General features: G+C 45.7%; 1 protein-coding gene across 1 annotated transcript in view; it reads left to right on the forward strand.

The window, feature by feature from the left end:
- Positions 1-22270, forward strand: part of Adamtsl3 (ADAMTS like 3) — a 291872-nt gene that overhangs the window by 26672 nt on the left and 242930 nt on the right. The window contains exon 3 of the mRNA XM_036188825.1: positions 16020-16139. Coding sequence (XP_036044718.1) covers positions 16020-16139 — 120 coding nt within the window. The remainder of the gene's footprint in view (positions 1-16019; positions 16140-22270) is intronic.

A 22270-nucleotide genomic window follows, 5' to 3' on the forward strand; every position in this document is an offset into this window, starting at 1 on the left:
AGAGTTTAGCCACGTGTGTGTGTTTATAATAATGTGTTATTTGGTGTTATCCTGTTTTGGATTCTGTGCACATGAAATCATATCGTTTCAGCCCTGCTCAGTGTTGTGGTGTTAAGTTTTATCTCTAGTGACATGTGAAGCTGAGCTCATTCACTTCACTGTTCTGTTGTCCTCTGGGTTATGAATACACTGCAGCGCACTGATCCGTCCTGCCCTCGGTGGCTTCTTTCTAAAGTGTTTGATTGACTCTTGTATTCCGGAGTTCTTCCTCCTAAGAGGATGACTGATATGTGATTGCCATTCTTATGTCACTTGTGTCTGGTTTTTTAGCAAAATTGTGATAATGTCACAAAATGAATAACTGGGTGTTCCTTTTACTCAGCTCTGAAAGGATTTTTTTTTTTTTTTAATGGGAATTATTTCGGTTTTGAAGGCTTTGTGGTACTTACTCTAAAATCCATGTGACTCTGTTGTTTTCTTCATGGGAAGAATGTTAAATATGCCTTTCTTCCTTCCTTCCTGGTCAGTTTTTATTTACAGTTTTCTCCACATGTCGTATGGAGTCGGGTAATTTTTTTTCATACCCCATGTTCTGAGATATTATTTCATTATGGCTCATTTTCCTCTCTCAGTCCTGGTGCCATGAATTCACCTCTGAGTATTACTGGTCCCTGAGCTGATTTCCTTGCCTTCGTCACTCGTCCCTCCTTCCCTTCATAATCATTTCACTTCTTCATGCCTACCCCTTAGACTTCTGAAGGAGAATGTGGATTTCATGGCCTGCTGCCCACTCCACTTCAGGATCCTGATGGTTCAAGATGCCCTCTTCTTTCCACTCCTTTTATATCCTGTGCTCCAGCTATGCAGGACTGTGCTCCACCTATGCAGGGCTGTGCTCCAGCTATGCAGGGCTGTGCTCCAGCTATGCAGGACTGTGCTCCAGCTATGCAGGACTGTGCTCCACCTATGCAGGGCTGTGCTCCAGCTATGCAGGACTGTGCTCCAGCTATGCAGGACTGTGCTCCACCTATGCAGGACTGTGCTCCACCTATGCAGGGCTGTGCTCCACCTATGCAGGGCTGTGCTCCACCTATGCAGGATTGTGCTCCAGCTATGCAGGGCTGTGCTCCAGCTATGCAGGACTGTGCTCCAGCTATGCAGGGCTGTGCTCCAGCTATGCAGGACTGTGCTCCAGCTATGCAGGACTGTGCTCCAGCTATGCAGGACTGTGCTCCAGCTATGCAGGACTGTGCTCCACCTATGCAGGACTGTACTTTAGTTATGCAGGACTGTGCTCCAGCTATGCAGGACTGTGCTCCAGCTATGCAGGACTGTGCTCCAGCTATGCAGGACTGTGCTCCAGCTCTGCAGGACTGTGCTCCAGCTATGCAGGACTGTGCTCCAGCTCTGCAGGACTGTGCTCCAGCTCTGCAGGACTGTGCTCCAGCTATGCAGGACTGTGCTCCACCTATGCAGGGCTGTGCTCCACCTATGCAGGGCTGTGCTCAATTCATCCAGCTTACCCTTTCATCTCCAGCCTCCTACCTTTGCTCATGCTTTTGAGAAGGTTCTGTTTCTTTACTTTTCTGGGTGATTTCTACTTGTCTTTTCATCTCTCCTTGGTGGCCACTGCCTCTGTAACACCCTCACACGCTGCTGAATTGTCCTGCTCTTTCCTCTATGGTATGTCTTGCATTATGTGACTTCATAATCTACTGTTTGCTTGGCTCTCAGTCCACACTCAGACCCAGATGGCGAGCAGTCTGAGAGCATGGCGTGTGGTGTTTGCTCTCACGGATAGCACAGCATCTGCAATGGAAAGTACTTGGTGCATGCTTGCATTAACTCGCAAATTAAAAACTTACTTTTGGAACTCCAGGATCTCAATAAGCATAGCATTGATCATCTGCATGGCCCCACTTGGCTTAAGGAGCCCTCCCCTGGGAATTATAGAGCAACTGTGGGAAGTGAAATGGCTGTCAGTCCGTCTTACCAATGAGAAGCCGGAGATCTTAAGAGGACATATGATTTTTCAAAATGTGCAAGCTGCTGGGCGGTGGTGGCGCACGCCTGTAATCCCAGCACTCGGGAGGCAGAGCCAGGCGGATCTCTGTGAGTTCAAGGCCAGCCTGGTCTACCAAATGAGTTCCAGGAAAGGTGCAAAGCTACACAGAGAAACCCTGTCTCAAAAAACAAAAACAAAATGTGTAAGCTGCCTCCTTGGGAACACACAACCATCCTGGAGGCAGCAAGGGCAAGCTACCCAGGAGCTCTATAACCTCACCTCCTTATCTAGAAGTTAACTTTATACTTGTCACTGACCCTAGTGTGGCTGCATCTCAGAGACCTTTGACACAGGCAGGATCTTTATGTATTTCTCTCCTGGGCCTGAGTTTGGTTGAAGAAAATTCAGTGACTCATGTCAAAAGGTACCATTAGTTTTCTTTTTATTTTGCTTGGGTTTTCTTCAGTGGATTAAAAAAAATTGGCAACAATATTACTCTAATAATTAAAAAGCACAGTGAAGAAACATTACTCCACCTCCGTCTTCTTACCTGCCTGTCTGCCTGGGGTGCTGCTGAGTCAGCCTGGCTTTGTTTTCCTTGTTTGGTGATGCTGGAAAAAGTCCCAGGGACATGAACTGATAAGTGGCAACCCATAGGATCACTTTCTTGCAGAGGTGGCTTGGGCTTGCAGGCTACCCTGGCCCTTTGTGAACCTGAGTTTCCATCACTAATTGCAACAGATGTCTAGTATCTCCACCTGGGTCTAGTTTATGAATGTAGCTTTCCATGTATCTGGACCATAGACTTAAATGAATGCCATATTTATTTGGGCTTTAAAACGAAGTGACAATTTCACATCAAAACAAAGTAGACCTCGAAGTGACTTTCTGGCCATTGAGCTACAAAGGTGGATGTTTGTATCTTATTATGAAGGTATCACATTTTATTTTCAGGAAGTCTTTCAATTTTTTATGCTAAACTTCAAGATTTTGAGGTTCACGGGACTTAGAATGTTGCTGTTTATTCCTGGAGCACAGACACCCTGAGTCTAAAGTATTGTCTCCCTACTGTCTTGTTTGCTTAAGAATGCTCTGGAAGGCTTGAGCATCCAGTTTTGGCGGTTCCTCTGCATACTTCCTGTCTTGAAAACTTAGAAAAACAAACCAGCTTATAGTGAATATAAGCGATTTTTAGAGTAGGTACAAACAGCCGGTTTCTGTCTCTCCCTTTTGGGAGACTTGCTTCACTTTGAAAGCTTGCATGGCTTCAGCCACACAGACGTGTTGTTTCCTGAAAGCAATAAAGCTGTAGGACTGAGGAAGGCCCAGAATAAACATGAATATGTCCCCAGTGGGTTTCTGGATGTTGTCAGGTTGGGAGGTGTCTCATTGCCAAACAGAATAGCTATGATGCTTTTTTTTTTTTTTTTCTACCGAATTAACACAGATTCATGCATGAGGGTTATATGAGGGTTATGTGCAGTTTGCATGACACTCAGTAATGGTCACCCATGTTGGCAAGAAAGAGCACCATGTGTGCGTGATTACTCAGTTTTCAAGGAACTGGTTGGCATGCCTTACATGCATGTGCTGCCATGAAGGTGTGACCAGCACCAGGCTATGTTTCACCAGGCAGAGGTAGAGCAGGTGTGGCAGACTGTTGAGGGTCTGAGGAGCAGGAAGTTAAACCTGGTCAGGCTGTCTGATGCTGTGGAGCTATGTGGGCCATGGATCGAAGGGCCTCTGGTGCTGTAGATAGAGCCGACTGCAAAGCTTATTGCTTTGTGGGAACCTAACCAGGTTCCCACAGAGCCTAGGCACACTGGGATCTCCAAGGAAAAAGGCAAGATACACCTATCAGTTTAGAGACTCAGACAAGATGGTGATTTCCAGGCTGGAGAGATGGTTCAGAGGTTAAGAGTACCCACTGCTCTTCCAGAGGTCCTGAGTTCAGTTCCCAGCAACCACATGGTGGCTCACAACCATCTGTAATGAGATGTGGTGCCCTCTTCTGTATACATAATAAATAAATCTTAAAAAAAAAAATGGAGATTCCCTAGGGACTTCCAACCTACCTTGGCCTTGACCACCCTATGCACAGCTGCCATTGGGTGTCAATGTCTATCCCCTAACACTTCCTTTCCTATGTGACTTGATATGCATTTGGCCTCTGACTCTAGATTCCGAAGGACTGTGACTCTTGTCTGCTTTGTTCATTGTGTGAATGCCTAAACCTCAGCGTTAGAGACACCATTGGACACATGCAAGACACCCGATGAACGTTTATTTACTTATGTCTCCTTGAGAGGCAAAGTCTCATTCTGTAGCTCATGTTGGCCTCAGGCTCATGCTTATCCCCTGTCTCAGCGTCTCAAGTGCTGGAATCACAGGTGTGAGCCACCACAACTACTGACTGAGTGATGTAACAGGCCTTATAAACCCCAAGACTTCCTTGAATACTCCTTCCATTTGGGACCCGTCCTCTCGTTACTTTAATAAGATAAAATGGGCATTTGTACTTCACTTGAAAGGCAGACATGCCTTGCCTCTGCCAGAGAGATAGTAAGGAGCGTCTGTGGTAAAGGAGTTGTGGGAAAATACAAGTTTCACTTTAGGGTTAAAGTGCAGATTCCAGGACCAAGAGCGAGTGTTTTCCTTCAGCATGGAATTCATGTCGGGACATATATATGGTTTCTCCTCAGTTTGCCATTCTGTCTGTAGAATGGTTTCCCTTCACATATCATTCCTTCAGGGCCTGTAGCACGGTCTCTCTTCACACAGCATTCCTTCAGGGCCTGGAGAGTGGTCTCCTTCATACAGCATTCCTGCCAGGGCTGGAGAGTGGTCTCCTTCACACAGCTGCTCTTCAGGGCCTGGAGAGTGGTCTCCTTCACACAGCATTTCTTCAGGGCCTGGAGAGTGGTCTCCTTCACACAGCTGTCCTGCCAGGGCCTGGAGAGTGGTCTCCTTCACATAGTATTCCTTCAGGGCCTGGAGTGTGGTCTCCTTCATACAGCATTCCTGCCAGGGCTGGAGAGTGGTCTCCTTCATACAGCATTCCTGCCAGGGCTGGAGAGTGGTCTCCTTCACACAGCTGTTCTTCAAGGCCTGGAGAGTGGTCTCCTTCACACAGCATTCCTCCAGGGCCTGGAGTGTGGTCTCCTTCACAGGTGCAGAATTCCTGCCCAGACCCATACAGAGTTTCACCTCAGCACAGAACTCTTGTCTCTTGTCAGGGTATTGCAGTGATTCTAGGGCTGGGACGAAGGGAAACTCTGGTTCCCTCACTCCTGCACAGCACTCTCCCCAAGTAGTTCCTGCCCCGCCCCCCAGCCCACATTCCCTTCTCCACTGACTTCCTTGGCAGCTTGGCTTGTTGTCTCTCTCACTCGGGCAATGGGACCAGGAAGGGTGAGAATAGAGAAAGGAAGAATGGAACGAGGGTTTAGATCTCCACCTGACGTATTTCTTCAGTAAAGGAGCCCTGCTCACTGGATGCCATGTTCAGTTTCCTGAGGTATTTTAAGGGACACCCATTTCTTTGTGGCATTTTGCAAATGGCAGCTGTTTCCAAAGGGGTCAGCTTACTTCAAGGGCTTGAGAAATGGACTCTTCAGTAAGATTGTGGAGGGCAGACTCCAGGAAAAGAAGATCGAGTTGTGTGTTGGCAGGCAGGCTTTCCTTTTGGAATAACAGGTGAGTGTTAAAATAACCTTCACGCTGTGCCAGGAACCTCCTAGAGCAGAGGGAGCATGGAGACAGTGGCCGCAGGGCCTCTGTGCTGGGGTGGCAGCGGCTGGGGTTGGCTTCTGGGAAAGAACTACATTATTAGAGAAGCGTGTATGAAGCCTGGTGCTGAGCACTGGAGACCAAAGTGGTTGAGGAGTAAGGAGACCCTGTTTTCAACTCTTCTCCTTTCAGGAAACTGAAAGGCATGTGTTGACTGCTCAGAGCCCTGATCAGGGCTGATGAAGGATGTGTGTGTGTGTGTGTGTGTGTGTGTGTGTGTGTGTGTGTGTGAGAGAGAGAGAGAGAGAGAGAGAGAGAGAGAGAGAGAGAGAGAGAGAGGAGGGAGATGTGGGCATGGTGAATGGCATTTAGGTTTTGGCTGAGGTGGTACCTGGATGTTGTTTAAGACATTAGGCCTTATAGTGCAGCTTCCTCTCTATCAGGAGATAAGATTCCTTGATGGTAAATAGAGATGTGGAAAACTAAATTCCCAATTAATTTTTGTATTTGAGACAGGGTTTTGCTATGTGATCCAGGCTGGCCTCAAACTCAGACCCTCCTGCCTCCGCTTCTCAAGGGCTAGGGTACAGGCATGTGTCACCATGCCTGGTCTAGAGTTAATTTATGAAAAATCAGGGGAAAAATGTAAAAACTCCCCTTTGTCAGCCTCTACCTCCCAACTTTGCCAAAGCAAATGTGTTTTATATTTCATCAGGAAGTTTCAGACACCAAATACTTAAAAATGTCTCAGCATGATGAAATCCTGCTTAAAAACCAAAATTATCTGGAAGGTTTCTTTTTTAACCTTCATTTCAGGTTCAAGAAACAAGATGCACATTGTGGTTTCTGGAAGAAAGATGTGGTGATACTGAGTCTGAGTACTGTTAGTCACTTTAATTTTCCTTTCTGGGCCTCAAAAGGTACAAACCATAAAGTCCCATGTGTCATCCTGGCCAGGAGGCTCAATGGCCAAAGGTCCCCAGAGTTGTTCTTGCTGAGTTGGTGCTGGCTGTGAGCCTGGGATTCTCTCTGCTGTCCCTGCACATTTCTGAATTTGTGGCATGCCATCCTTTAGGGGGACTCCACCTGCAGGACTGTCCCCTCCATCCAGAAGAAGAGGTCTCCCTTGCAGAGGAAACTGGCCCATGGACGCGTACTGTTCCCGACAGTAACTTTGAAAGACCTCCTCAGATCCCTGGCATCACAGGCAGAGCTCCCTAGTCGTGACTTAGGCTCTGTCTTCTTGGTGTTCAGCCTTGCTCCAGTCAGACTCGGGAATGATGGAATCTCAGTTCTTCCACCTAGCATCATAACCCTCCCCTGCTCCATACGCGCGCACACACATACACCTTTATCTGCAGATGTGAGCACTGGATAATATATTTCTTGATTCACTGATGCCCATCATGGAGATGTCTGAAGTGAGGAGACTATACCAGGGTAGATCCTTTGTGGGCCGGGAGACGGGCAAAGGTCCAGGCTTCAGCCTGTGCCGTCTCAGGGCGTGTGTTGGTGACAAGGATACTGATGGAGAGCATGCCTCACATTTGGGTGGAAGTGAAACCAGGAGGAAGCGATGCATACACACAGATGGAGCTGGGATTCAAAACAGTCCTGACAGGCCGGGGTGATGAGCCAGATGGAAAGAGGATGTGAACAACAGGAAGTCGGACAGTCCAGTCTCAGCCCAGAGTGCAGGGACGTGGTTTAACATGGTTCAACAGCAGCCCATGGGAAAAAGACTTGGGGGCCTTCACCGACCATGGTTCTGTAAGTTTGTGATGTGGTGCTTGGCTGAGCTCACACTCTGGAGAGAGATGAGTATCCCACCTACAGGACCCAGGCCGAGCCAGCAATGTTCAACTTGGCTTGCTGAGTTTCAGTGGCAATCACACTGTGTTCTCATTAACTGCAGACTGCTTGATTTTGGAGGTACCCTAGGTCCTGTTTTCTGTGATAGGACTACCCTCTTCTCTTCCACAGCTCTCGTCTGAGGATATCATCCTGAAAGGCAGGAAACAAAAATCCACCCAAAGTGATTTTTCCTACTCTGCTCTTCAGTCAACACAATATTGCTGGCATAAAAGGCATGAGGGTATAAATCCTACACACCAGGTCTCCAGGAGGCACCAGCTGGCTGTCCTCCATTTAATTCTGGAATTGTCTTTCTGAAGGTATCATCAGACCCACTAGGTCAAAGTTTCAGTCCTACAAAACTGCTCTCCAACTTCAGATCTGATACTAGTGACAAGTGTCACATGTCCACGTGGGCAGTGAACCAGGCTCCCTCTAACAGAATTCTCTTTGGGTTTCCTAATTGGATAGCGTGGCTCATGGAACTTTGGGAAATACTTTCGTCGTGTTTGCCAATCTTTTTTTTAAATCAAGAATTCAATTCAGAGTCAAGCTTGGTGACACATGAATGTAATCCTAACACTGGGATCTAGGGGTACAGGCAGGAGGATTACCACAAGTTTGAGGCCAGCCTGATCTAAAAAGCAAGTTCTGGGCCAGCTGGAGCTACAACATGAGGTCCTGTCTCAAACAAACAAGTCAAGTAAGCAAATACACAAAAAAGAATACAATGAAGGATACAAGTGAACAGTTAGAGGAGGAGGAACAGGGGAGAACTCAGAGATGGTCCTAAGGGCAAGGATAAATGAACTCCAACCCAGAAGCCCCTCTGAGCCCTGTCCTGAGTTTTTACGGAGATTTCGTTATGTGGACATAGTTAATGGTGTCTCCGAAGTCAACTGTACCTTCAGTTTCTCCCGATTCCTCAGTGGCTGGAATGAGATGGAAGGTTCAAGCATCCTACCTCGTGGCTGGTCCCAACCAGCTGTCTTTGGGTTTTCATTGCTGTGATGAACACCATGACCAAAAGCAAGTTGGGGAGGAGAGGGTTTATTTGGCCTGTACTTCAGCATTGGTGTTCATCACTGAAGGAAGTCAGGCAGGAACTCCAACAGGACAGGATCTCAGAGGCAGGAGCTGATGCAAAGGCCATGGAGGGGTGCTGCTTACTGGCTTGCTTTCCATGGCTTGCTCAGTCCACCTCCTTATAGAACCCAGGACCAGCAGCCCAAGGATGGCACCACTCAACATGGGCTGGGCCCTCCACCATTGATCACTAAATGAGAAAATGCTTTACAGCTGGATCTCAGGGAGGAATTTCTTCAGCTGAGGCTCCTTTCTCTGATGACTCTAGCTTGTGTCAAGTTGACACTCAAAACCAGCCAGTAGAAGCTCCTACTTGAGGTTTTCCAAGAGTCTATCTAGAGTTGGGGCATCAGAAGATGTGTTTTCTATAACCACAGAATTCATAACAGTCTTAGGAGTCTTGTATAGAAACTGTAGTCAAAGACCAAATGTATATTCTTTCACAATTTTACAGTGTTCAAAACCTATCTTGGTCCTTTATAGGGTACAGGTGGAGGCTACAGCAGCATCTATTTCTTGTTGGGCTGTTTGTGTTTCTTCCTGTTAAGAGTTACAGCCTTCAGCTGGGGTGGGGGTGGGGACCCAGCTGTATCCCCAGGTCTCACATTCATAGTCCCCAGAGCTCATCTGGATTCCTCCTGCCTCTGTCCCTGGTGACTCAGCAGCTGTGGACAGTGGCTGGTGCGGATGATGCATTTTGGCAGCTTCTTTCTCTGGCCCTGGCTCTGGGCCCTGGGAAGCTCTCACACTTCCTCTCTGGCCTCTCTCCCTGGCCTTGCCTCCAACTCTTGCTACTTGGATGCCCTGACCTTTTTGGTCTCCTCATCCCACAAGAAGCCACATGCTTAGAGTTTCTCTGACACTTAAGTGGTCACCTCCCTTCTGGGTGGAAATGTCAGAGTGTGAGCCTTCTGAAGTCATGAGTGGATCAGAACATCTTTCCTGAAAGATGGCCCAGCTTTCCAGAGAACCCTGTCGTACACAGGCAGAGATGCAGCTCCACTGGTGCAGGATGCTGAGAAGCCACTCTTGGATCTTGGAGGCGGAAACAGAGGAGCTGTTCCTAAATGGACAAAAAGCATCTTTCTTGCTGTCATCAGGATGTGAATGACAGTATGTCCTTATCTCTTTTGGAACAACCCTAGAGAATGTGTTGCAATCTTTTCTTAGTTTAAAAAGCAAGATGTTGTCTCTATCTGATACTTCAGTAGCTCAGTCCTTGTTTATGAAATCAATCTAAGCTCAAGCAACAATGGCCAGGGAGGAAGCAAGATAGGATAGAGGTGGTGTTTCCTTGGGTACTGGGGTCTTTTGTCCTTTGTTAAATGACATTGCTTCCTATGAGACACAAGGCTAATGACACCCACTCACAGGGAAGCTGTGAGGACAAAACCAAGACTTTCTTTTTTTTTTTTGGAGCTGAGGATTGAACCCAGGGCCTTGTGCTTGCTAGGCGAGTGCTCTACTACTAAGCTAAATCTCCAACCCAACTTTCTTTTTTAAAGTTTGAGATGGTATCACTATGTAGTTCTGGCCAGCCTAGAACTTACTGTGTAGCCCAGGCTGGCATCGAACTCACAGATCTTCCTGCCTCTGCCTCCTGAGTGCTGGGATTAAAGGTATGTACCACCATGCCTAGTAAGGCTTAAAAACAACAACAACAACAAAAAACAAATCCTAGTTCATAGTAGATTATCAGAAAAATGAGTGTCCTTTCTGCCTTCTCTTCTTTAAAAAGACATATTTGTGTCTCCTCTTCTGATTAGCTCTTGAGCCCTGAGGGGAGGGGTTTGTAAGAACTAGGGAGGATGGATGACTCCAGGGAAACAGTGTTCTTCAGATACAACAGAACTGATGCACAAATGAACTCACAGAGACTGTGGCAGCAAGAACAGGCCTGCACAGGTCAAAGCCAGTGTCAATCCCACCAGTCAAGAATAAGACCACTACCACAGTTTAAAGCCAATTTTGAAGCAAGCTTTAATTAATTACTGGCCAGGTTCATAGATTCTTTGGCCAGGTCCATCTCTGACTTCTGAAGAAATGGCCATGAGTCATGTTTGCGAAGGCTTAAAGAGGCAAATCCCATAATTCATGGCATTTCTCATCAAGTCCAATCATGAGCAAACATACATCTTGATGTATTTCCTGCCCATGTACTTCCTGCCTTCATCCAATCAGGGGTAACTGTGCATCCTGACAGATTTCTACCCCCATACTTCCCTCCCACATGTGATCAAGCACATCTGGTGCAGATGGGTCAAACAAACAGGACAAACAGGAACTTATTTTTAACTGCAAACAAAACTCTTAACCTGCAAGGTAGATTTTTCCTGTTTTGGTCTCACACCAGAAGTGGTCCCAGCACTGAGAGAGGGTAGTGGACACCAGCTCCTATCCCTAATCAAAAAATCTACCCACAATTGGCACATGCCTGCAAAGGAAAAACTAGTTTTCTCCAACCAAGTCTCACTCTATGTGTTAACACACCCCAGGGCAGGCCCCATGCCCAGCAGTATGTGGCTAACACAAAACCAACTCAAAGGTATGTGTGTACTTTTGTCTCATGTTGTTTTGTTTGAGATAATTTTGTTTGTTATTGTGATTGCTATTTTGCTTGTATATTATGGTTTTTGATTTTGTGTTTTTGTGGGCTTGTGTATGTGTGTGTTTACTTTGTTTTTTAAAGAGAAAGAGTGAGAAAGACAGGGTGTAAAGTTGGGTAGGTGGAGAGGTGTGGAGAATCTGGGAAGAGTTGGAGAGGGAAAAAGCCTGTTGAGAATATATTGTATAAATTTTTACTTCAATTAAAAATAGTAAATAAATGAATACATGAACACTCAATGATAGGCATTCATCTTTATAATAAAGTAGTGATATTTGTATATAAGTTAAGTTTCTCAAATGAGAGGCAAATCACCTGCAAGACAACGGAATCATCCTGTGTTATCATTGACCATTTCAATCCTCTGTTCAACTTAGGGAGAAATAAGCAAGGAATTCAGTGTTACATTTAACATGGATGTACAACTGACTACTAACTACTATTAATTTGGCACAATAGAGATGATTTTCTGCCACAAACTAGAAAATAATGCATTCGAAAGGTTAAAAAGAATGTTCTCTGCAAAGGGTGCTGCTGAGTTGACTAGCATCGCTGATTGGAGACTTTACTAAAGCTCTGACAATTAGCCTGATATTTATGCAATGTAACTTGCTGCATATTAAAAGTTCATTCTTTGTAATTAAGAAAATGTGTGTATGCATGCATGCATGTATGCATTTATTTATGCACACATGCACATATGAATGTATGATGCACATGTTTTTAAGTATGTCTACATGTGTCATATATGTATGGAGAACAGCCTTGAGTGTCATCTTCATGAATTCAGTTCATCTCCTTTGAGACCTGGTCTGTCATTGACCTTTAGCTCACCAATTAGGCTAGACTGCTGGCTGTGTAGAGTGCAGACTCCATGGAGTTACTGTCCTCATACTTTAAAACAGGAGCTCTAGTGTACAGCATCAAGATGGGCCTTGGAAGGGAGAGGATGCTTCAGGAGTCCCCAGTTGGAGTTAAAGAAGAGACAAAAACAGTTTGTTAGAGCTTAGAAGGGTTTGTGGTGGGTTTCTGACACTATAGGGACACAATGGGCAGATAAATACTCTGGCTGCAGAGGGTTGTGCTAATAGAGACTGGAGGAGAGTTTATCCAGGTTGAGAACAGTCTTTCTTTCTCTCTCTCTTTCTCTCTCTTTCTTTCTTTCTTTCTTTCTTTCTTTCTTTCTTTCTTTCTTTCTTTCTTTCTTTCTTTCTTATCTATCTATCTATCTATCTATCTATCTATCTATCTATCTATTTATACAGGGTTTCTCTGTGTAGCTTTGTGCCTTTCCTGCAACTCACTCTATAGCCCAGGGTGGCCTCGAACTCACAGAGATCCGCCTGCCTCTCTCTGCCTCCTGAGTGCTGGGATTAAAGGTGTGCACCACCACTGCCCGGTGAAGACAGTCCTTTTCATCATATGGGCGGGCTGCCTAGGAGCCCAGGAGAGACATGTACTCAGTGGTAAAAAAGATGCACAGGAGGCGGGGAGTGATGGGGACAGATGAATGACTCTGGAGGCAGGCATCTCCTCATGCAGAAGCAGGTATCTGAGGAACTAGTGGAGGTCCAGAGTCGAAACTCTGACACTATTCAGATCCCATCCTGCTTCCTACTGTGAACTAAAGTTCCTAGACAAAAGCTAAAGATTCTGCAAGGCTGACTGACTGATGAGCATTTCCTGATTGTGGAGAGTTAGAATGTTGCAGATCTAGAGCCAAATTACCTTGTGATGTTGTTAGTCTCTTAACAGTCCTTTCGTTACCCACCTGTGTCAGACCTGACATATCTTTAACTATCAAGCAAACCTTCTACCAACCCCAAAGCTAAGACTGGATGGCATCAGATAGTAGAGCAGACATTTCTCCATTTTAGGGTATTCCATCTGCCTGGTATTATCACCAACAAATTTGGAACATGTCTTGATTTGTGTATTCTTGGGCTTTGGTTATTCAAACTTGGCCCACAATAATAAAATTATCTTGTTACTTTCTTTGGGTCAACACATGTCCTTTAAGTGTGTGTGTGTGTGTGTGTGTGTGTGTGTGTGTGTGTGTGTGTGTGTGTAAATTTAGGCAATGACTTCCAAATCTCTTTTCTGAGTTCCAGTCTTGCATCTGCCTTGGGCTTTCCACATGCGTGGGCATTCCAGACTTACCATGAGTCAAGCAGCATATTTAGGTGCCATTCTTTCCTGCAGATGTTCTTGTCTCAGCACCACCCACCACTGAGTTCCTTTACAGTAGCTGGACAAGCCAAACCCCAGAGCAGTGATGAGGGGGAGGGAGAGGGAAAGAGTGGAGATCCTGGGATGCTTATGCTCTGATCCCTTCTTCTTCAGCATGTGTGGTTGGCTCCTTCTCATTGAAAGGATGATTCCAGCCCCAGGAGACACAATTTCTTGCTTGGGTTTGTATCCACAGCTTCCAGCTAGTCTTGATGAGTCTATTTTGCCTCCTCTATCCCGTTATCCACAGACCAGCCAGTGTCCAAACGTTCACCTGTGCTTCTCCACCCTTTCGCTGGTGGACTGCAAGGCTTTGACAGCCTGCATCTCCCTTCCTCCAGAGCTTCATCACATGCCCCTTTCTTCCTGGTCCACACTACATCCTCTCTGTACCTCAAGTCCATTGACTTCTTTTCCAAGTGAGGACTTTGAGTATTGTTCTTTATCTGGTCAAATTATATAATCTTGCTTTCTTTCTTTGCATGCTACCTCTCTCTCTGCTTTGGGAAGTAGACAAATTTCTTTTCAGGCATGTTTTGCTGGCCTCCATCTTTAAAATCCAGCATCCTTTTATCTATTGCCATCTCACCCTGGGTATTCATTTTATAATACAACTTTAATTTTTTGTTTGCTTACTTATTTGTTAATGTATCTTCTCCACTAAAAAGCTAACTTCCATGATAATAGGGACCTTAACTACCATGTTTCTCATGGTTTTCACATCACTAAGAACTGTGCCAGACATTGAGAAGTCCTGAATATACTGACTGAATGGTCAGCTGAATGGATCTCTCCATACTTTGCTCAAGGCTGAAGGTGTTCCAGCTCTGGCTTAGGCCTGGCTTCATGATGATGTACATGCAAAGGCTTTTCTTATCCATTTGTAAAGTAAGAGTTTGGACCTAGATGACTTCTAAGGGCTCTTCTGACTTTCAGAATCCTGCCTTTGTGAATTCTGAAGCTAGTAGAAACAAATGAGAATATGGTGTTGGAGGGAGGGCTCAGTGGGCAACAATGCTTATTATCAAGGCTGACAACCTGAGTTATATCTCCAAGACCCAAGAGAGTACTGACTCCAAAATGCTGTCCTCTGACCTCCACATTCATGTTGTGGCATATGTATGCTCATTTGTATACACATACAACAATTAAAATTTAATAAAATATAGTTATTATGTTAGTTGACCTTTTGGTTCTTGTTTTCCAACTTGACACAAGCTAGAGTCATTTGGGACAGGAAGCCTCAGCTGAGGATTTGCCTCCATCAGATTGACTCCTGGGTGGGTCTGTGGGAAACTTTATTGATATATCATATAATATCATATCATATATATCAATCAATAAAATATATAAAAAAATATATATATATAATCAACCCAACAGCTGGACCTGAATCTACTGCTCTTTCAGCCAATAATTTCAGCTCCACAGGTAATGACCTGCTTCTCAGCTTTTATTTATCAATAAGACTTGGGAGTCAGAGGCTGGGGTGAAAACCTGCTAGCTTAGAGGTGTTGAGGAGCATTTGGCATACCTTCCTCTTCGCCAGTGTCTCAAACCTTAAACCTGTGAACAAACAAACCTGTGGAATGGGTTTATTTACGCATGGATCCTTATGCAAACATACAAAGTACTGTGAGAAATGAAAAAGAAGCCTCACAGGAAATATGGTAAAATAATTAAAAGTTGTTATTATGGGTTTCACGGACTGTGGGTGACTTTTCCTTGTCTTTTAGAGCAGCCTGTATTTTCTAAAGTTCCTGTAATGAACACACAGCTTGTTTTGCAGTGTGGGAAAAAACTTCCCCAATCTTTCACATAAAAAAGAAAAAGATGGAATAAAGAAAGAAGGAAGGAGCAAAAGAACGAGAGAAAATTAATGCGGGGGTTGGAGAGATGGAGTGGCAGTTATGAATGCTGTTCTCCTAGGGGCGGGGCCCAGTGTCCATCTTCATGTCAGTAACAGGGCGACAAGTGCCTGTTACTCCCTCCCCAGGGGATCTGATGCCCCTTTCTGGCCTCTGAGGCTCCTCCATACACATGACATAACTGATAGACAGGCTCTGGAGTATCTGCATGGGTGTAGCACACATTCACCACAGATAGGCATTGGGCACCTATGTACGAGTGGCATACATTCATACATACAGACAGGAGGCATGCACCTAAAAATGAGACAAATTTGTTTTCAAAGGAAAAGAAAATCCTAAGAGCAATGGATTTGCAATCATAAAACTTGAGCAAGTAATTGTTATGTGCCTCTAGTGCTGGAAGGCGGAGCACAGAGGGAGGTGGTGGGGGGGAGGGCGCGGGAGAGAAAGGGCCATGTGTGCCAGTTCGGAATATCCTGGTCTGAAGCATCCCAGCACCGACGTCTGATGTGCCTCCCCTTGCTCCTTGCTCAGAGGCCACTTCTCTCTTCTTGGTAGGAGAGTGTTTATAGTGGGCTCTTTTTGGACTCTTAGAGAATCCTCGGTGTCTCATTTGTGACCAAATGACCTTGCCTTTCAGGCCACAGCAGAGAAGTCTCCTGGAGCCTACTTCCTTCCCGAGTTTGCACTCTCTCCTCAGGGAAGCTTCCTTGAAGACACCACTGGGGAACAGTTCCTCACATATCGCTATGATGACCAGGTAAGGATACTGTAAAAAGACCCATCACAGGCTCTGCCTTTCCTGCCCCAGACATGCTGGCAAAGGGCTGGGGAGAGGCTCGGTGTGGAAGAGTGCTTGCTGGGCAAGCGTGACAACTTGAGTTCAGGTCAGCAGCGTCCACACAGAAAGCTGTGTGTAGCTATGGGTGCCCGGAAGCCCAGTGCAGGACAGTCGATCAATGAGGCTTGTTGGCTGTCAGCCGAGAAGGTACAACCTGAGCTCACGATTCAGTGGGAGACTGTCTCAAGGGAGTAAGATAGAAAGTGATGGCGGAGGAGGGTAGCCAGTCTCCCCTGGCCTTCACAGGGGCACAGGTGCACATACAGATGCACATTGCACACACAGTGTCTGCACAATACTACATTGTGTTCCTCTGGGCAGTGCAAATGTAACAGACCCTTGACACTCTGGTGGGGCCAGAGGCTGCTGGCTACAGTGACTTCCTGCCCTGTGTGCATGTCGGCTCTGCTCGGAACATTGGCTCAAGAATGACTTGTGTTTCTCTCAGAAAAGGTGTTACAGCTACATTAAATTTATTCTCCCAGAGAGAATTATCTGAGGATTCTGACATGCTCCTGGGTCCTCTTAGCTTTCACTTCGTTTCTCATGGGGGTCTCTGCCAGTGTTACAGCCAGCAGAGCAATGATCCACGTAAGGCAAGACTCAAACTTATGTTGGTTCAAGCTCCCGGAGTCAACACCAGACAGTTTGTTTTAGGCATATTTAAGCTAGTACAATTTGGAAAAAAGTTTCCTGGTGTAACACAATCCTCTGTGCACAAGTAGGCATAATTACATTGAAATGCTTCTCAAAGTACAAGTTACTTCTTCCATGAAGATGGGTTCTAGAAACAGATATAGGGTACATTTGTTATCTAAGGGCCTAGTGGAAGATCAGGTGTTATGTAGGTCACACAGATAGTATAGAGGTCATCTGGTCTATTAGCCACCTCCAGTCCTGGTTGTGGGAGTTTGGGGAGCTCCTGGCCATATGGATAACAAATGTCACCTAGACTATTAGCCACCTTTAGTCCTGCTTGTGGAAGCATGGCATGGCCTGGCCCTACGGATAGAGCAGATCACAAGGCTGTTAACCACCTCCATTCCCAGCCTTCTGGATGGAAAACAGGTATGCATCTCTCCTGTGAAGAGACAATCCTGTGTGTTTAACATTCCTGGTTTCCCTAGTGCTTCTCTGTGAGCTCGTGGACCTCTGTGCTCCCCACAACTTCTTTCAGGAGCACCAACACCTTAATTTTCTAAGCCTATTTCTTAGACTTTAAAAGATAATGTGTGTGTGCACATGTCTGTATGTGAAATCACTTCACAAAGGCTAACCAGAGAATTGAGCCATGCTTGGCTATGATGTGGAAACTGGATACTCAGAGCTTTGATTCTCTTTCAATCTCAATTGACAGTGTTAACAGTCCACATTAGACATGTCTTTGGGATCATCTCCAAATTGTGACCTAGAATGCCAACTCTACAAATGGCAGAGCTTTATAGATGACTACCAGAATTCTGGGAGCAGGGGCAGAAAACAGGGGTGGGGGGTGGAGATTTAAACCCACATGGCACCTGGTAGCTTCTGGCACCTCAAGACCCAAGTAGAGATGAAGAGCTGACCACAATTACCTTGTTTATCATGGCACACAATGGCATGGAGGGGAATGGCTAATGTTTTGGGACCAGTTGTCTTGTGTTTAGTGTGGTCAAAGGCCAGCACCCTGTGGTTGGTTTAGGTGGACCTAGGATGACATCCCTCAGGAGGAGAAACTCTTGAAAGACTTAATCTATTGACATACATGTGAGATGGGACTATAGGAAGCAGAATCAGCTCTAGGGATGGCTGGACCTGGACTGGGCTGTTGGTAGAATGGGGACTAGAGTCTCACCTAGTGTGACAGGCTGGTACAAACCAGAGCCTGGAGCAGAGGGGGCAGATAGGGAAGCCTATTGTTCAGGAGTCTATATCCCCAATCCTTGGGGCTGTTACTAAATTACCTACCCTTGGTGAACTTAGTTCTTCGTTTGGGGTGGGGAATGAGAGGCAAGACTGTGACACAGCAGACTGCCTGTTGATACAGAGATGCACAGTTCACTGGGGTGTGGTGAGACAAGACAGAAGTTTTTAACTCAAAAGTTCAACATTCAATCACTTCTCCAAGGTCCCCAAAACAATATGTTTGTGGGAGCCAGGCTGAGCCAGGTTAATTGTGGATTCATATTGCTAGTCTATTTGGGGCTGTTCCCAGTAAGACTCACTTAGCATTAACCTGTATTCTACCTTTCTGTGCTATGGGTCTTTAAAAGGTCTGTAGCTTCTAGCTCCCTCTAAGCCAGAAATCAATGCTCCAACCCTTTCCAAATGAGAGTGTCAGAGAAAGCAAGCGAGAAACACTAAGAATAAAGCAGGTGTCTGGAGTAAGTAGCTATGTATTTTATAATTAAGGAGTCTCTAATGCCTTCTCCAGATTCCACAGATACATTATACATAATAAAACAACAATATAAAAGCTAGAAAAGAGGAAGAAGTAAACTAGCCCCTGTTCATTTTTTCAAATGTTCTGAAGCAGATCCTAGAATTATACGCACTGTGGAGATTTTACTGCAGACACGTTGTTCCAGAGGGCCCAGTGAAAAGCATGTAAAAACCACTTTGTGTTACCTCCACATTATGCTTCTTTGAAGGGAAAAGGATGAGATCAAACACAACAAGCCAATGACACACCCACCCTCCTCCACTAAAGGCAAGGAAAGCAAGCTCTTCCTTAGCTGTATCTTCCGAATGGATGTCAAGGTTTAATCCTGGGCCCATCCCCAGCACTCCTCTCCCCAATTCCTGCTCAATATTCAGGTTACACTGTGATGCCCAAGACCTTCTCTGGGGCTGTGGGAAAGATGGTACCATCTACCATGGTCAACCTCCCAGTAAACAGACCCAAGCTTTTGTCTTGTGGCTGTAAGAACATTGAAACCAACCAAGAAGGAAAGCCCCAGGGATGGACTGGTTTAGGTTTGAGGTTGAACATCAGTTTGGCCATTTTACTTACGTGACTTTGGACATGTTACTTCTCTGCCTATTCGTTTGTCTTCATTGGAGTGGAAACATTGATGATAGCATTTTTCTGGAGATTTTCTAAGTACTTCAAGGTAATCAATGCACATGTGAGCATTCGGTTTTAACAATGGTTACTGCTGGCCATATTATTGACAAACATGCAATTCATAGACTCTCCGATAAGCTCATGCTAATGGAAAAGACAGAAGCATATGTTCTCTTATCGGATGATTCCTGTGTAACATTTTAAATTTAATCTTACTGGGCTGGAGTGATAGCTCATTGGTTAAGAGCATGCACTGCACTTGCAGAGGACCTGAGTTGGGTTTTCAGCATCCACAGAGAATGGTGCATGATCACCTGCTACATCAGCTCCAGGAGGTCCAGTGCTCTCTTCTGGCCTCCACAGGCACCTGCGCCTGCTTTTAATCCCAGCACTCAGGAGGCAGAGGCAGGTGGATCTCTCTGAGTTCGAGGCCAGCCTGGTCTACAGAGTGAGATCCAGGACAGGCTCCAAAGCTACACAGAGAAACTCTGTCTTGAAAAAAAAAAAAAAACAACAACAACAACAAAAAAAGAAGATAAATCTTAAATTAACTTTTTTTTAAAAGGCATAACCTCACATGGTAAAATGAAGACATATCTGAGTTCTAGAACTTGATGGAGTTTTCAGCATTTTTTTTTCCACCTGTAAAACAACTACCAAGATGAAGAAACAGAATGTTGAGCTCCATGAGGGGTCCCTGCCTTCTTTTCTAATCAGGATCCACCATCCAAGAACATCAAATGCTTTTGACTTCTGTCCCTGCTGTAGGTTGGCTTTGCTTGCGGTTCAGTTTGTTTTTACATGGGTAGAATGTATGGCACGTACTTGTTGGCGTCTAGCTCCTTCCATGCATCCTGTTTCTGAGAGCTCTGATCAAGTCTTTGGATCCAGTCTCACACAAGGTTTAGTGTCTGGCCGACAGTGGGAGCCCTCAGGGGAGACAGTCTGTAGCGCTCTGGGTGGCACACTATCATTGTTCCTTTGTAGGAATCCCCAGATTGTCCCGAAGTGTTTTGCAGGCGATGCAATGATCCCGTACCTGGGGGAGGGGTGGGGCAGCACTTGTTATGTAACAGTCCAAAGGAGGGGTGGGGTCAGTGGCTGTTACCGGGGTGGTTCCATACTGCCAGGTGCTTACCTGCCAAGTGTGAGTGTTTGTGCAGAGGTGGTTTGCCCTCACCTCCTGACAAAGTGCTTGTGCAAATGAGGCTGCAACATGGACTGTAAAGGGGTTGGGGCAGAGATGGGTTCACTAGGCTCTTCCTTGTGGTGGGTATTGTGTTCCCTGAAATATTGCGTGTTCCCCGAAATAAACATATCTGGGGTCAGAGAACAGACAGCCACTAGAACAGAGCCAGAAATGGTGGCTAGAAAATGGGAAGAGTAAGCCATAACAGAAGTTGGGCGGTGGTGGTGCACACCTTTAATCCCAGCACTTGGGAGGCAGAGCTAGCTGGATCTCTGAGTTCAAGGCCACTTTAGAAACAGCTAAGCATGGTGACCCAAGCCTTTAATCCCAGAAACATAACCTTTAACCCCAGGGAGTGGGGGCAGAAAGAGAAAGGTATATAAGGCGTGAGGGCCAGGAACTAAGGAAAAAAAAAGCATGTAGTGAGTAAAGCATTCGGCTGGGTAAGCATTCAGGCTTTCGAGCACAGTTCAGCTGAGAGCCATTGGGATGAGGATTCAGAAGCTTGCAGTCTGAGGAAACAAGACCAGCTGAGGAACTGGTGAGGTGAGAAAACTGTGGCTTGTTCTGCTTCTCTGATCTTCCAGCGTTCACCCCAATAATCTGCCTCAGGTTTGATTTCATTAATAAGAACTTTTAAGATTCCTACTACACTTCCTCATTACAAAATATGCATTTGATAAAATAGGAAGGAGGTGGTCGGTGTGTAGACATTGGCTCTCTTGAACAACTCCCACAGGACTCTTGAAAGTATTTTATCCTGGGCACATTTTCATGAAGACCTTCAGGTCACTTTCCAAATGTCTTCTGGATTAGGTGCCTGGAAAACTAATAACCCTTAGGCCCATAAAGCACAGCTGTGATGTAGGCTGTGTTTAATGAGACGCATGAAAGCCACATCGTGGTTTATTTGGGAGTGGAAGCAGGCTTCTAGGGGGAGAAGAGCCTGAAGCTAGCCGGCTGCCCCTGGGGCTGCAGGCAGGATTAGCCAGGCGGCCTTCATGTCGCTTCCATCTAAAGAGCTTGTAATTTAACAGTGATTTGACATCTGCGGACCTCAGATCCTTCAACTATTTTCCAGAGCAGAGTGAGTGGGGTTCGCTCTCCTCCCTCCTTCCACTGTAAGGAAGTCTAGTTTTGAAACCACAAATAGAGTATGCCAGCTGCCCTGTTAATTGGTTCATCCTGGTTACCAAGGCGGTCTAGCCAGCAAAGCCATGGACTGTTACTTTGAGAATTAGAGAGTTGTACAGCTGGTGGACACTTCAGTCCCAACACCTCATTCCACAAGTCAGGGAAGCAGAGACTCTGAGTGTGCAAATGACTTAGTCAAGGACATCCAGATGGCTATTTGAACACTGAAGAGTACTGCCCTCCAACTGCAGGCCCTGCCATCCCAGACTATCTCAGCTGCTTTGCTCAGATTGCCTGGAAAGCTTGCTTCTTTCTAAAGACCGTGATCCCACCGTGATGGTCAAGGAGAGCTTTGGGGGCCATAGGAAATCACAAGAATGCTTCGATATTCATGGATTGCTTTATGGATTCAGACTCAGCAACTTCAGGAATTTGGGATTAGCCAGGAGCATCTTATAAACTTTATCATCCCTCGCAGGTTTTAATAGGAACCACAACGTTTTCAGAGTCAAATGCAAACAACCTTGCCTCCCCATTGTGTGGGGAACTTTGGAGTGAAAACTCTTGGGTGCTTGGATGTGGTCCATTTACAAAGTACTTGTCTGGGACACTGGCTGTGATGTTGTGGCCAAAATAGACTTACCAGCCAGTCTCTAGGAGAATGCTTTTGCCATTCCTCAT

The sequence above is a fragment of the Onychomys torridus genome, chromosome 1 (assembly GCF_903995425.1).
Source record: "Onychomys torridus chromosome 1, mOncTor1.1, whole genome shotgun sequence".
Lineage (NCBI taxonomy): Eukaryota > Metazoa > Chordata > Mammalia > Rodentia > Cricetidae > Onychomys > Onychomys torridus.